This window comes from Merops nubicus, unplaced genomic scaffold, assembly GCF_000691845.1.
Source record: "Merops nubicus isolate BGI_N331 unplaced genomic scaffold, ASM69184v1 scaffold32923, whole genome shotgun sequence".
NCBI lineage: Eukaryota > Metazoa > Chordata > Aves > Coraciiformes > Meropidae > Merops > Merops nubicus.
Window position 1 is genome coordinate 506 of NW_008597403.1, and position 16,078 is coordinate 16,583.

The 16,078-nt window shown below is 43.3% G+C and overlaps 1 protein-coding gene across 1 annotated transcript; it reads left to right on the forward strand.

Annotated features, from left to right (window-relative positions):
* Nucleotides 1-311: 311 nt before the first annotated feature.
* Nucleotides 312-15,053, forward strand: PRPF18 (pre-mRNA processing factor 18; the record flags this gene model as incomplete). The annotated part of the gene is made up of 10 exons (XM_008936694.1): nt 312-389; nt 514-540; nt 3,242-3,346; nt 4,634-4,747; nt 6,348-6,494; nt 8,207-8,275; nt 9,338-9,478; nt 9,953-10,024; nt 12,458-12,613; nt 14,973-15,053. Coding segments are annotated over 10 exons (990 nt in total), but the record flags the coding sequence as incomplete, so codon positions are not given.
* Nucleotides 15,054-16,078: the final 1,025 nt, after the last annotated feature.

The following is a 16,078-nucleotide window of genomic DNA, read 5'->3' on the forward strand; positions in this document are numbered from 1 at the left end:
TCTGTTCTCCAGCCTGGACCTTGAGCACAAAGTGAAACTTTACACTAACAAGTAAGTGACAACGAAAGTGGTTTTTTTTAAGTGCTGGTGCACACATAGTACTTGCAAGCCTGCTTGTACATGCTTGCTGAGAAATCACTCTATATTTGCTGATTTTCAGAGGAGCTTCCAACTAGTTCCCTTTCCGTGACAATGTAGCCATTTCTATGAAAGGAGGTAGCTGAATTCACCAAAATCAAGTAAGGAAGTTGGAGCCATATTTGCCCAAATATTTTTATCTATAAACTGTTAACAGTTTTCGTCTCTTGTAGGGAGCTAAGAAATATTTCAAACGCAGTGAGCTAGCCAAAAAAGAAGAGGAGGCCTACTTTCAGAGATGCGGCTACAAGGTACAGAAATGGCTCTTCCAGGAGTTTGTCTGCTTACTTAAAGTCTGCATTTTGTTACCAACAGCATAAACGTTGTTAATGATAATTGTTGTTCTTTGTTCAATCTGTTAATGTTATACGTTAGCCTGTAAATGAGAAGCCACCTGGAGAGGTATGAGTTTCCAAAACTGTTTTCAATGCAGGAAAAGATGTGCATGACTTTCAGCTACTTATGTTTGCCTTATGGTTTGGCTTTTATTTCTTTTGTTTATTTTTTTTGTGGAGAGCATGAAGTGCCTTGGGTTCAAAGCTTGTCTGTCTTTTTAAATTGTGCTGTTAGGCATGAGCACTGGATCTGACCCAGCCACCTTCCCCACCCCCTTGTCGGGACGGTAAACGGATACGTTTGGATTATTTTATCCATTCAGATGATTTTCACAGGCTTGTCAAAACATCCAAAATAAGTTAGCGTGGGTGCACGTCAAAAAGATCTGCCAACTTTGAGAAGGTATCCATTGGTGTTTGGGCTTTGGCCACCACCACCTGGCATTGAAAGAATGCAACAGCAGCGTTCGGTTTCTTGCCGGCAAAATATCAGAAAAAATTGGTAACGTAGGGCACGTTTTGCACCAGGTGAGTGCTCTGGAAGGCCTGATCCGCCCCGGAGTGCTGCCAGGGCAGTGGCTGACTGCCACGGGAGGAATGTCGCTCTCTTTGACAAGTGTGTGCCTGCCTGCCTGCCTGCCCGTCGGTGTGTGGGGCTGGGGGGTCCTGCCCCTGGGGGACTTGTCATCTGGTTTGCTGGGCACGAACAGGAGCGTTGTTTCCCCTTGAACCTCCCCCAGCCAGTGACTTATTCTGAAACCTCCGTCTGACGGTGGAATGCTGGAAGGCCAAAACGAGCCCTGGGCCGTGCAGCACGAGGTCATCAGAGTGTCCCGTGAGCCCGGGCGCTCCTCCCAGGGAGCTGAGGGCATGGTGCCTCTTGAGCATCAGCCTGGGTTCTCCAGACCCTCCTGTGGCTCTTGAAACAGTTACCTCTGCTGCTGCAGCGACAGCTTTGGTTTGAAATGTAACCCCCAAAACGGTTTGAAAATAAGTTGCTTCTCTAATTTTAATGCCTTTTTAGAGCCTCCCAGATTTCTACATTTGATCTTTACTTACACTGATACAACGTAGATCTAGAGACTGATTGCTTTTTAAATTCAGGTGTGTTTTTTGCTTTGCTTAGACTTAATAAGTTGTAATAATCTGACTTGCTTGAAAAAGAAAGCACTGAAACCAAAATAACTGTGGTAAAGAGACTGCTTGTAACTTGGAGTCCAGCTGACAGAATGGATCAAATCTTTTCCCCCAATGCTGCTGTCTCTTTATGATTTCAAGAATGTTTGTAAGTTAAAATTTGTACATATCCTTCTGCCATGGGAGTGTGTTTTTTTATATATGTTTGTTCTTACACAGTTTCTCCATATTTTCTGTCTCCTGTCAATTCCCCCTTTCCTGCATCAGTGGCAGTTTTATTTTTCCTTTCCCTTCACATGTCAAGCATTTGATCATCGTTCCCCTGCTTGTTCCCAGCACCTTTGGTTTGGGATTGACTGCTGTGTGGGCTGGTACAGCACTGAGTGTAGAGAGTTGTGGCTGAATCCCACAGCTGGAGCAACAGGGCTGGATCCTCACAGCCATGTGGGGTCTGAAAGAATAGGACAGCTTCTCTGAAAAAGTCTGTCTGGTACATTCATCAGACTGATGGACCCAAATGCAGGTGGTAGGTGCCAGCATGCTGCCCACACATGGAGCACGCTGCAGGACTGAGGGGAGCCTTCCCCTTTTAGCAAGTATGGAAAGGAAATAAATTCTCATGAGGAAGCTAGGAAAAAAATAAGGTGTGAGTGAGTACTGGAAATGTTTCCTTATTATGGGAATATTCCCAACAGTAACATCTACTGATGCTGTCAGAAGTGTCAAATTTGAGCTTCTGAAGGGAACTGTAGTTACATGACTGCTGTCTCAAAGTCACTTTGATCTAAGAGTTGTTTGCATTATTAAAACAGTGAGTAATGGAGAAGGAGAGCTCTGTTTGATCCAGGGACCTTCTTTTAGATTAGGAGTTGTTAATGAGATCCAATCCCTGTGATGAGTTGGAGGTGTCTTTTTTTTTTTTTTTTTTCCTTTTAACCCACAAGAAACTATGGCAAGCTTGTTAGAAAGATAGGTTGCCTTAAACAAGCACCTCTCAAAACCCAGTAAAATCCATGGATCACTGTTCTCAGCTCATGGAATCTGTAAGTAATAAACTGAAAATAGCTGACACTGCCATGGAGTGAAGCAGCCCTGCTCCCTCCCTGCCCTCAGGTTTTCATTTCTGCCCTCGTGTCCGTGCACGTGCTAGGCCTGGGGAGCCAGATGGGGGTGCTGGGTGGGCTGGGAAGGGAACCTCTCTTTGTCTTCACCAGGTTCTTTTCTGTTGGAATCTCCTCCCCCATCGTGTCCCTCACACAGCGATGCAGATGCTCCCGCGCGGGTAAGGAGGGCAGAGCAGGGGCAGGAAGCTACAGGCAGAGGCTGGGCTTGCTGGTTTTGGCACCAGCACTGACATCTGCCTGCTAAAGTGATTGCCAAACTAGAGCAGTTGTCCCTTCTGATTGCTGTAGAGACTGCTTCCCACAAAGTGCAGGGCTGTTAGTTAAATGTTGGTACTTTTAAAGGCTTTTATTCTGTGAAATTCAATTCTGGACAATAAAAACTCCAAAGCTAAGAGTTCATGTTGTGATATTACAACCTGTGCTCTAGTGTTCCCATATCTTTACACTGCTTCCAATATGTGGGTTTATTTCCATCAGCACTGTAGTAACTGTGTCCTTTGCATGTAGGTGCAGCAGGAAGAGGAGGAGGAGAAACCACTGACTTCATCAAATCCAGTACTGGAACTGGAACTGGCAGAAGAAAAGCTACCAATGACCCTTTCCAGGCAGGAGGTAAAATCAGTCATCATAAGCAGACAGCAAAGTTTACAGCAGAGCCATCTGAAATTTCTTGCTAGGGCTGTTTTTTTAGTGAAGTGCCACTTTTAGTGGTAGTTTGTATAAAATAATAAGCCTCCATTGGGCTTGCTGGTTTTCCCAATGTTTCTTTCCCCCAGCTTCTTTGTAGTTCATTGGTCTGAACACAAAATTAGAAACTAAGTCCTGGCACTTCACTTTGATTTCTAGAAGGAAAAGTCCTGAAGCCAGAGGAGCTGGTGTGTTCCTTGTCCTTTCTAAGGATGAAAAAATACCTATGTGAATGTGAGCTCACAAGCAGATCTGTGCCTCAAAGCAGAAGAGGAGCAGGAAGTTCAGTAGTACAGAAAAAATTCTAATCTTGGAAATACTGAAATTCATAGTTGAGGTCATCCAAGGATGTCACATATCCCCTTAGCTTTACAGGACACTGGTTTTTACAGGAGTTTGTGATGGGAGTTGTCATGTGGGCCGTTGGATTCATGTTTGGTTTGAAGTTTGGGCTGTGCCAGCACGCTGCCCACCCCTGGGTTTGTGACACATCTGCAAGTCAAATGCATGCCAACGTACAGCAAGACACTTGAACTGAATAAATGAGTAAATAGCTGAATTAATTTAGTGTCTTGTTGTCCAGCCAGTCTATAGGTGTAATGAAGTGGTGGCATAAAATGAAGTGTGAGCCCTGCTCTTGATCACCAGAGTGTTGCTGTTCAAGCCACCCGAGGGAGGATGTCACACCTCTGTTATATCTAGTTGTAAAGTAAATATCACAGTAGATTATGGGACTTAATACATGCCAAATGCTTAAGGATGACAATTTTCAGCAAATCAGTCTTGCAGGCATGCTGGGACAACCTGCAGCCTACTTAGGGAGTATTTTTTATTGCCCTGGGCAAGTAGGTTGAGTGAGGTTATTGCCAAGTTCCTTTGTGATTTTGAAAACAGTTTTTAAGCTCTGCAAGACAGATGATTTTTGTGTATTTAGAGTCAGAGCAGAAAGAAGTTAGGCTATACCAAGTGGCTTGGGGTTTTATGCAAAAAATAATAATAATATTTGGAATGACCTTCCACTGAAATACCGTGGGAATTTTATATTTAGATTGTAAAGTGTCTGGAATATTTTTCTGTTGCTTAAAATATTGCCATTTCCTCTCCAGTCCAGCTCAGCTTGTTATTCTAAGCAAAGTAAATAAATCTGTTGTTCTGGATTTTATTGTGGTGCCTTTCTGAGTTTGTGTAAGGGAGTGTTTCAATTCCCTTCAGGTTATCAGGAGGTTACGAGAGAGAGGTGAGCCCATCAGGCTCTTTGGAGAAACAGACTATGATGCGTTTCAGCGCCTGAGGAAGATAGAAATCCTTGCACCTGAAGTGAACAAGGTAAGACTGGCAGATTACTAGTTACTTATTTGCAGTGATAACTGGTGAGGAATGCTATAAAACATACAGAAGATCAGTTTCAGTAACTGTTAATTTTCAGGAGGGTGAGGTAGTACAGAGCAAAGTGAAACAGCTGCTCCACCTCGTTTATTGGCTGAGGAAGTGTGTGAGATGTCAGTTTTGTGTGCAGTTACAGTTCTTTTCACTAGACAGTTCAACCCCGGGCCCTTTTCAGTTGAAAAAGAGCCTCTGGGTGGCAGCGATACCCCAGCCTGTGCTGTCACCTGCTTTTGACCAGTGGGGTTTGCTGCAAAACTGTTCTGTGATTGCAAGTGTAGGCGTCTCTGAGAAGGTGCAGGCAGCTAAGAGGAGGATTCCATCTTGTCTTTCAGATAAGTAAATAATTTTTCAAATCCCTCGATTCCAGAGTTATAACTTAAGGAAACTTTTTATTCCCTTCCCTTTGAATTAGCCATCAATTCAAAAAAATGACTAAGAGATATGTAATAGTTGATCAATTCTTAAGACAAAAGTAATAAGTCAGTTACTTAAGCGGGGAGACGCAACTGGGATTTGTTTTCTTGTCAGCCAAATTTCCAACCCAGCTGTGAGAGTGATGGTTTGGATTTTCTTCCCTAATTTGTGGCAAACTGAATTGCTATAAATGTCTTTGCTGGGGCTGCCCAGAACAGGAAAGCCTCTTCCTGTTCAAGTCTTTTAAAAAGAAAGATAGACAGATAAAAACATTTTTTTAAAAAATAATCTGCTAATGAAAACGTCCCCTCCAGTGACATCAACAACAGAAGCAAGAGTATTAGGGAACAGTGTACTCATAAATAGGATTTTGTTGGATTTTTGTGTTACATTTCAGTCAGTCCTCTTGCTATATGTTGTTTAAAATGTAGATAGTCACTATAACCAGTGTGTGGTTCAGACATTTTTAGACTACTAAATGATTAATAGAAATGTTCCAGACAGTCAAGTATGGTGGTGGGAGAGGGGGAATAGTTGTACCTATCTATTCCCAGTGGAGTGGCTGAATTTATTGTGAGGTAAGGAATGTTGTACTCCTTTCTAGAGCTTCATGTTTTATGTCTCCAGAGAAGAATGCAAGGCCTCTAACTGTGACTGAGTTTCTTTTTCTATTTAAAAGCAGCTCTTAACTTCATAAATATGCTTTCACACTGACTCTTTTTTTTTAATTGTGCATTCTAGAGTAGGGGATTTTGAACACTTTATATAAAAACGTTCTGCTATGTTTAAATAATTGATAATAAAAGGAAACTACATAAACATTTTATGTGATAGTATTGAAGGAGTGTTACTTACGTTGTCTGCAGGTTTTTTTCAGGGCAGATGGGAAGACTGGTAGAGCTGGTGATGCTTATGGTCTGTTTTATGTTTTGGAGTGGGTCAGTGCAGTGCATGAAGAAGGTCCTGGAAGTTGATTCTAGGAGTTGATTCTGATCCAACTTCTGTTTAAGAAAAGCCAAATTCTGTAAAAACACAAGTCGGTACTGAATGGCTTTTATTTACTTGAGTGTGTGTGGTGGTTTTTGTTTTGGTTTTTTTTTAATTAGTAATTTCTTATCTTTTCTAGGGCCTGAGAAATGACCTGAAGGCTGCTTTGGATAAGATTGACCAGCAGTATCTGAATGAAATTGTCGGCGGCCAAGAAGCAGGAGACGATGACTCTCAGAATGACTTGAAAGTCCATGAGGAGAATACTACTATTGAAGAACTAGAGGTATGTGATGGGTAGATTTTAATTAAGGTGTTTTAGTCAGGTGTTGTTGTTGTGAGAAAGCTTCAGGATTGTTTAGGCAAAATTACCTTGTTTTCAACATTTATCTTAGGTATTTTGAATTATCCTTAAATATGCTCTTTTAGGAAATGGTGGTTTCTAAGCCTTAAGTTGTACCACAGGTGCCTACAGCAGACATGTGAAAACTGAAATGGTCTTTTGTTTACAACACCTCATCAAAAAAGAGACAGGAATTGCCTGCCAGGGAAGTGATACAGGCAGTATTCTCTCTGCAGGGGGTTTGGAAGTAGAGTTTAATAAAAGTACTTGACCTGGTCCTAAATTCTAAAGCCTTTCCAATGAGCATTTGAGAGGTTAGTAAGCTTAGTACAGGTGAATTTTCCCTATACAAGAAAGCTAGACTCTGAAAAACAAGATGTACAGAAAGAATAATCAATTTAAAAACATCCATTTGTCCACAACAAGAGGACATCAGAAGTAAGTGGATGACAGGAAATACAAGAAGTGTAGAGACTGTGTCTGAGAAGCTTCAGTGCAAACATCTACTGTGTTCTGAGAGAACACCAGGGTGTAGAATAGCAGGGCGTTTGTGTAAGTGAGCAGAGATTGAGTGCCATGAGAGGCATTCAGCACCTGGCATTTCAGGAGAATGTTTTGAAAAGCACATTAACTTGGGCTGAAGACTTTTACCCTTAATCTTCAAAACTCTTTGCTGGAGTTAATCATCATAACCCTCCAAAAGTGTGTTTGAGAAGTAACCTGATTTAGGACTGAAAGCTTAAATGAATACTTCATCATTAGGAGACGCTTTGACATTTTTGTTAGGGTATGAGGGGTTCTGGTTTAAAATAAGTGTACCAGAATGGATGCCAGTTGTAATGGGGCTGCATTTTATCAGTCTTTTCATTCTCAAAATACTCCCTTTTTGGGGTAGCAGGGCAGGCTTGGTTTGAGCCACAGAGGTAACCTTTTTTTCCTGAAAAGTTTGAAAACTAGACTGCAGTCCTTATTTTATGTTGCTTTAATTGCATTCCCTTCAGCATAAGGCTTACACTGAATTGAGTTCCAAATCTAGATTTTAAAGAATAAAAGTCACTTTGGAAATGTGAGGACAATGGAAATAGAATATAAGTCTAACTCTACCTACTGGAAAAGTAGTTCTAAAAGTTACTCTTACTATTAACAGTTTTGAGGGTTTGGCAGGAAGTGATAGAATATTGGAACATACTTCTGGGGTTTTTCTGTGATTTGTTTTGTTTAACTTTGTTCCCTTAATTTCGTAGTTACAGTAAAAATGCAGCAGTACATCAGAAAATTAAAATAGCTTAACAAAGTAATTAGATCAATTGGTGGCTTTTGGGATCTCAAAAAATGCAGTGCACCCACAGTTCCCTTAAACTACAGCCATAATTAGCAGCAGGCTGAAAGTACTGTATTAAATAGTTAATGAAGGAAAAATTACTATTGCACTGACTTTTCTGAAATAATCATATTGGCTTTTTGACTTAAATATTGTTGCTAGATGAATAATGTCAGTAACATATATAGCAGTTCCACTCCATTTCCTAAGTAGTGTTTTGGGGTGCTGGTAGGGTTTGTAACCATTTGTGATGCAGTGAATTGTGCTCTGCTGTGGTGGTGGTGGCAAACCTCTAGATAGTGTGGAAATCATTGTCTTTTTTCTCTTGTTCTAGGCTTTGGGAGAATCCCTAGGGCGGGGTGATGATCACTATGATATGGACATCATAACAAAGTTCTTGAAGGTAACAAACTCTGATTCATTATTATGTCATATTTTTCACTATCATGCAGATACGTTTTGTCAGTAGAAGAGATGTTTTCAGCTGTTTGGAGAGAAAAATTCACACATTATGCTTAAGATGTGGGATTTTTAAATGCTTGGCACTCCACAGCCTTGGTTAGTTGCAATAGTGACTTTTCCAAAACTTGGGATAGAGCTGTTGGGAGAGCAGCGTTCTTCAAAATGTGGTCCTACTTTTCTAGAGGAAATAAATATGGATTTAATTTCCACGGGGTAATGGAGACAGTTGTGTGTAGTTGCTTCTGTGTAGTGCTGTGGCATGAAAAACTTGGGACGAGTCCCTGCCTCCCTTCCCTGGGCACAGTGCAAGCTGAAATGCAGTCACCTGGTACTGTTGGGTGAAATAAGAGACTTGTAAAGGAAGTCCACTAAGGAAACAGGTTCAAGTGGATAGCAGAAGATTGTTTCCTTGTTTCCTGGCAGGAAGGCTGTACGGCCTCTCGTTTGGGTCTCGTTTGGACTGCAGTGATGATTAAATGGCACAGCAAGAGCTGAAGTGTATGACTGTGTGTATCAGAGGTGTTGGCATTTTAATGCAGTTTGGGCTGGGCAGTCAGACAAAGCTCAAAAATGTTTTCCAGGTGGAGAAAAAGAACATCTGACATTTGGTTTCTGGTGTGTTGAATTTTCACTGTGACCTTCACCGTTCCTTAGGCTCTCTCACAAAAATTGCTCTGGAACGTTAGCAGCTTCTTGGATTTCTGCTCTTTCTTTGTACTCCTCTCTCTCAGCACTTCCACCTGCACTGTTGTTTCCTTGGTGTTTTTTTTTTTTTTTGTACTTCTCTTTTTATACATACTCCCCCCTCATCCACAGGTTTTTATAAGAGTGCTGTTCCTACCCCTCCTTGCCCATCCTTCTGAAAGAGGCTTCTTGCCTTCTTAATTGACATTTTTCCCAAAAACTCGTTTTGACGTGGTGGCTTAAACCCCAGTTCCCATCTGTGTAGCTGAGGAGGTCACTAGATGGCACTGTGACATAAACGTACTTCTTCCTCCTGCAGTTTCTTCTTGGCGTTTGGGCAAAGGAGCTGAACGCCAGAGAAGACTACGTGAAGCGAGGGGTCCAGGGGAAGCTGAACAGTGCCACTCAGAAGCAGACAGAGTCCTACCTCAGGCCACTCTTCAGAAAGCTTCGGAAAAGGGTGAGTCACTTTTAAATGCCACTCTCCTGTAAGACTTCCTTTAGCTTCTGCTTTCCAGGTGCCCAGTGGTTAGTGCCTGTTCCTAAGGTAATGTGATCTTCACAGAAGCGAGAGGGGAAGTCAGTTGGTCAGAATTTCTGTGTTTAGAGCCCGTGACTCCCAGTTCTGAGTTTATGTGGGTCAGTGAATTCTGCTTACCCACTGGTGTTGCTTAATCTATCTCCTGTTCAGTGGGCTGCAGACAACGATAGAGAACTGGGATTGTATTTTGCACTTTGCCACCAGCTACAAGGTGTAACCACTTCACCTCTCTCGCTTCAGATCCTTCATCTAGGTAAGGCAGATGTGTTCCTTTGTTAGAGTCCTCAAGCTAGGGCAGGTGCCAAACTTCATGTAAGTGCTGAGTAGGATGGATTTCCTGAGCTGCTATGCTGAAGTAAATATGTTTTTTAATTTTTTTTTCTTCTCTCGTAGACACTTCCTGCAGACATCAAAGAATCAATAACAGATATTATTAAATTCATGTTGCAAAGAGAATATGTGAAGGTAGGTTTGTTTGCACTCTTCTGGCACATTCAGACTGCTTCTAATAGATTGCGTTTTACTTCAATATTCTCTTTTTTTTTAAATCTTGAAGATAGATAGCTGGAAATAAACACAACATATATCCAAACAAAATGAAAAATGGCTGTTGGAGGTTAAGCTCCAGGTAGTGTTTGATCCACAGCCTGTCAGAAGATCTTTTGAGGCTAGTGAAACTGCAGAGCTTTGCAAGCACAAAGCATTTTTCTCAGAGATGGTTATATTAAGTTGCAGAGGAATCCTCTGTGGGTAACTTGATACTATAAGGTTAAATGGAGGCATCGAATTAATAGTAATAGAGTGTTGATTAATTGGGAATTAATTGAGGTGAGCTGAGTTATTGAATAAGAGACACTGCCTCTTTCTTTGGCTTTGCTCACATTAGCTGGCCTGGTAAGGCTGAGGTAAGTTAATGCAAAGTTTTTTGGACAAAGTCTGCTTACTGGAGGAGGCAGAAGTACTTTGGCACACAAGATCAAAGGCAGCGTTGGGTTTTGTTTGTAGCTGCCCTCAGAAGTGGAACTGAAATACCAATAGCATTTGCTTAAGCAGCGTGTGTATGCAGAGGAGATTGAGCACTGTTTTGCCTGTAAATTCCTAGTATTTCTTACTGTTCTTGTGAGGACTGGGGATAATTTGTCAAGTAAGCAAGCGAGCAAACCTGCTTTTGTTACTGAAAAAACTTCAGAGGGCCTGAGGCAAGTTTAATGCAAATCATTTGATTTGAAAGCAGAACTAAAAGTGTGGGATGTATGATAGTAGAGTTTTGTTTGGGGGCTTTGTTTTCCCTTTGGTTGTCATCGTTGTGTTGAAATTCCCTTTCCAATGCCTTCTCAAACAAAGTAGTGAGTGTGCAGGGATGTGGTACAGCTCATGGGGTAATCAGTTGTGCTTCTCTGTCCTGGAGGTGTGTGGCTTTATGTCAACTTCACAGGCTCATTTTGGAGGAGTTGAATATACATTTGGAAGTTGTTTCTTTGTTGGTGTTTTTTTTTTTTTTTTTTAATTAGGCTAATGAGCTTTTTAAAGATACTTGTGTCCTTTTCCATTTTGCTTCCTAAAAGACTTGTCTCTTTGTATCTGCTGCTGTCTTCTGTGCTCTTTTGCTTTGTGCAGCCTGGTGAATACTGTCAGGCACAAATTCCTGCTGCTTTGTTAGTTGAAATGCTCAAAAGGCTTAAATTTTTAAATCGGTGTGACAGCAGGCAGACACCAAAATGCAGGTTGTCTGCTAAGCCTTAGTTAACCCTGTTGTGACAGTCCTGGAAGGGTCTTTAATTGCCTGTTCACATGCTATGTTTCATCACAAAACTGTGTTTAAGTCAGCAAGTAGGTACTGGACTAAGACTCTTCAGATTCTGCCTCACACAGGTGAAGACTAAGCTCTGTCCCTCCTTCAGGTTTACTCTCAGCTCTGTCCGTAACCCCCTTCCTGCCTTGTGCATTGCTCACCTCTGTTTTGCTGGATGCCAGTTGGGAAGAAGCTTCACCTACAGGCCATGATTACTGCTGCTTATTTCTTAGTCTTTAAGTGGGAAATGACAAATGAACCCTCTGTCAATGAATCATGTAGCTGCTTGGAGGAGCTAACAGTAGAGGAGTGTCCTGCACCAAGTTCTTGAAGCTTGTAATTTGTTCTTCAATTCAATTTTACAATTGAATTGTAATTCAAGTTCTTGAAGTTCTGTAATTACATGTGTGTTTGTCCCATGCACTTCCTGGTTTTCAGTTGCTGTAATTTTTTTAAGCTCTGTACTTTTCTTCCTTTTTCTCTTTCTTTCTATTCAGTTTCCTTACAAGTTTTATCCCTGTTCTTGCCCTGGGGTGTTGTCTGCCAGAGCTTTGTGTTCAGAAGCAGGACCTGCTGTCTCAATGGGGAAATTTCAGGCTTACCTCCTGTGCTGCTCTGTTCATGAGCACTGTACGGATGTGCTTCTGTAACCCAGCGTTGTGGGGACTGCTTCTCAGCCTCCCTGGAAGCTCGCTGCCCTGCCCCAGAGCTGCCAGGCCCCAGCACACGGGTGCCTCAGCTCTGGGCAGGGGCAGGGGCCTGTCCTGGGCTGTGCTGACGGCCGGGCGCCCGCGGCTGCTCTGGCGGTCGTGAAGGTGGCAGCGGCAGAGCAGCGTGTGGGAAGCCAGCTGGCAGCAGTGCCAGCCTTACCCACTGCTTTCCTGCACCACCCCAGAGGTGAAGTCCACGGCCCTCGCTTCCCTCGGGGCTCAGCACGAGCAGGAGTGGTGTTAGGGAGGCCTGCTGTAAAACTGGCTGGTCCTGTGCGGTGAAACGCGGCTCGGGGCGGCTGGGGGACGCGGTGGTGGCGTGCCTGGCAGTGCCAAAGCCCTCTGCTCTCTGGTGCCTTCCCTGCTGTGCTGAGCGTGCCTGGGCTCTCCCTGCAGGCCAACGACGCCTACCTGCAGATGGCGATTGGCAACGCCCCCTGGCCCATTGGGGTCACCATGGTCGGCATCCACGCGCGGACGGGCCGCGAGAAGATCTTCTCCAAGCACGTAGCCCACGTCCTCAACGATGAGACTCAGAGGAAGTACATTCAGGTAACGGCTGCTTTGCAAACAACAGATCTGCTTCTGAACCTAGGGCATCTCTGGGAAATACTGCTTTCATGGTTACCGGTGATGTGGTAAAAAGAAATGGACAGTTACCTTACTTTGGGTCAAGCATAACATCCATTTAACAGGTAGCTCCCCCTGGACCTGAAGGAGCTGCTGTGCTGGGCTAGGACAGGGCCTGGGTGGATTTTTCTGTGCCTTGCCCATTGTGACACTGCAGGAACACCAAGTAGCTGTGAAGACATGCTTTATTCCCCGAGTTCTTCCACTGCCCAACTCATGGTTTTGACATCATGTGTGGAGTTTTACACCATGGAATACAGCCCTTCTGACTATTTCAGCAACTAGATAAACACAGTCATTTTTTAAACATGCTTCTTGTAGCTGTGGGTTCAGAATTGCAGGTCGAGTTCCTCCTGTGCATATTCACACTCCTGTCACAAACTGCTGCTGTTTGTGGCATTAATAGCAGGGGTGGTTTTGTTCTTTTAATGTTTCAGCATAATGGGTGGACAGGTCTGAGGGAAACAAGTCTCCTTGTATTGTTAAATGCATTTGCCTCCTGCCAGTTGCAGTATTACTGAGATAAAGACCTTCTGGCTTAACTTTGAAGCCTCCAAAGCAGCATTGTGGAGCTCAGAACTTTTGGCAGGACCTTGCTGCTGTGGCAGAAGGACTCCCATGGCTTTTCAACTTCTGCAGATGTCTGTGAGGGGATTGCTTAGAAACACAACTTGTCCTTCCACCTTGGGTGTCTTTGTATTTGGGCTACAAATATAACCTTTGATTTGTTTTTAATTCTAGTTTTTGGTATCATAACCTGTGAAAATATTGTGAAGCCAGAGGGAGCTCCAATCACCTACAGAGCCAAATATTTACAAATCTCTTAGACTAACAAATTAAATCTGACCAGTTCTTTTGTTTGTGAAAATTGGCCTGTGGACTGTGCATCTTTAGGGACAGGCTCCAGTTAGTGTGCTGCTTACTTGGGAGTTTTTAGTGGATGAAATAGCTTATGTTAAACCAAACAGTTTTGTTAGTCTGTGTTAAAAAAGGAATTTGGACTCTGAAGGAAGATTGTTGTTGGCCTCAGTGTGGCCATAGTGATGCTTCTCCAAGTTTGGTGAATAATTGGGTGCACGTGTCCATTTTCCACTCTTCTAGCAGAAAGATCTCTCCTCTGGAGTGTTGCTTCAGCTCTCCTTGCAGGCCCTTTGGAAGGTGCAGTGTATCCCAAGCTGAATTCCCTGGTGTGTAACCCCCAAAGCAGATAAGGGACATCTGTTGGTCAAAGAAATATCCATGTTCACCTTCCCACTGTGAATTTTGCATCTGTGCTTCTGAAGGACACAGCTTGCTGAACCACCAAGACAGAGTTGGCTTTAAACATGCACGTCCTAATAGCTGTTTTTAAGTACCAGTGTGGTTCAAACTGGAGCACAGAATATCACCTGTGCTCCCAGCAGGTACAGCGAGCTGATGTGTTGCTGCTTTCCAACAAACCTGGGATGGGAGCAGCCCAAACAAGGAGGTGTTAATGGTGCTAGGACATGCAATGCAGGCAGGTCTGGAAGGTAAAGCCCAAAGCATCCTCTGTTGAATCATTTTTCCCTCCTTTTCAGAGGAGCTCTCTTGCATCGTGAGTGGCTGATGGCAGGCACATGACTCTGCCACCTTGGCGTGTAATGTCACTGCTAAACGACACTACCCCCACTGCAGTGCTCTTTCTTTGTTAGACTTCTGTGCTTGACTTGAGACAACATGGTCACAGGATTTCTGTCCCGTTGGTTTTTGGCAGTCGATGCCTTGGAAGAAAGGAGGAGCTGACATTCTGCCTTTCCTCCTGACTCAGTTTGCCTCCACGGTGTAGGTCGAGTGTGGTGCCACCGTGGGGAGGAGTGACACCTCTTCTCCTGGGAAATGGTTCAGTTCTTCTCACAGCTGTGCAGCCTGTTTTCGTGTCAGAAATTGCTTTTTGCTCTATAAAATTACTTCTAATACTGTGGTTTCTTTTAAATATTTTTTGCTGTGATAGTGTTTCCTCACGTGGTGGTGAGGAGGGATTAAGGCATTACTATCAATCTGTCGTAAAGGGACTGGATCTGTGGTCTCTTTGGTTGTGCCACGGGCTTCTCTAGTGTTGGAGTAGCTTGGTACTTTGCAGGGAAAAAGATTCATAAAAACTGGAAACAACAACCAAACAAAAAACCCCATCAACCCCAAAATAGCAGCCCTTTGTCTTGAATTCTTCTTGTTAAGCTTAAAAGCACTGACAATTGTTAAGTAAGTGTGTCTGACAGCTGCAGTTTTATGACAGATTTGTCCTTGCTGTGTCAATTCCCAGGGGCTGAAGAGGCTCATGACCATTTGCCAGAAGCACTTCCCCACGGACCCCTCCAAGTGTGTGGAGTACAACGCGCTGTGAGGCGCCGGGCTGCAGCCCCGGGGCTGCTGCAGAGACCGAGCTCCTGCTTCAGCACCGACAGGAACCCAGGGGGGCTTCCTGACAAACCACAGGGCAGCACGTTTTTGACAGCTTCCTTTTTACAAACCCCATTTATTTAGATTTCTAAGTCTATGCTTTACTCTGAACACGTCCAATATACAGCAGAGGGGGAAGTTTTTTGAAGGGGGTGCGACCAGGACGACGACCAGCGGACAGTGACCATAACTCATGCTTTTATTTCGAGTTGTTGTTTGGGGAACCATTACACTGAAAAAAACCTGAACTGTTTCCCATAGCACAGAGCTTGAGGCGAGACCCAACCCTGCAAGGAGTGTATGTGGAGCTTTTTTGACTGCCTTCCCATTGGAGACTGGTGTGGGGAGATGATTAGAGGGAAGCAGCTGAATCTCAGTCTTGGTTATTTCTGTAAATATGAAGACTTTAATGGCTAATCTTTCATGTGGTATTTATCAGGAGGGGGGAAAAAAATTTATATATTTCTGAGCTGCAAAATACAGCCAGCTTCAGTGCAAAGAGTTTTTGATCTTGAATGCATCTGATTTTGCCTTTTTTTTTGGTAACGACATTTTTAATATAAACCTTCTGGACTTGGGGGAAGTAATCTTATGGCTCTTGAGGCTTTCGAATCCCATTTTTGTACATCTGGAGAAAATTTCAGTCTGCTGGGCGTTGCAGAGAAAATAATTAGGACATCCCATGACCAAGAACAGTATTTGTAGTAGCCACAAATCTTTACCATCGTGAATCCTGACTTGGAATGGTGAAAACTTGCAGAAATGAGTGTCTAATTCTGTGTAACCAGTGAAATACTGAAACTTTGCTAGTGGTGCAGGCTGAAAGTCTTAGGCTGAAATAAGGCACTTTTTGTAATTACAAGAGCAGCAGTACCTCTGCAGCAGTTTTATCAGGTCTATCTCTTGAGGAGGACATTTGAGGACCTACAGTGAGGCTCCAGACAAATAACTGATCCTTGCAGTGGCTGC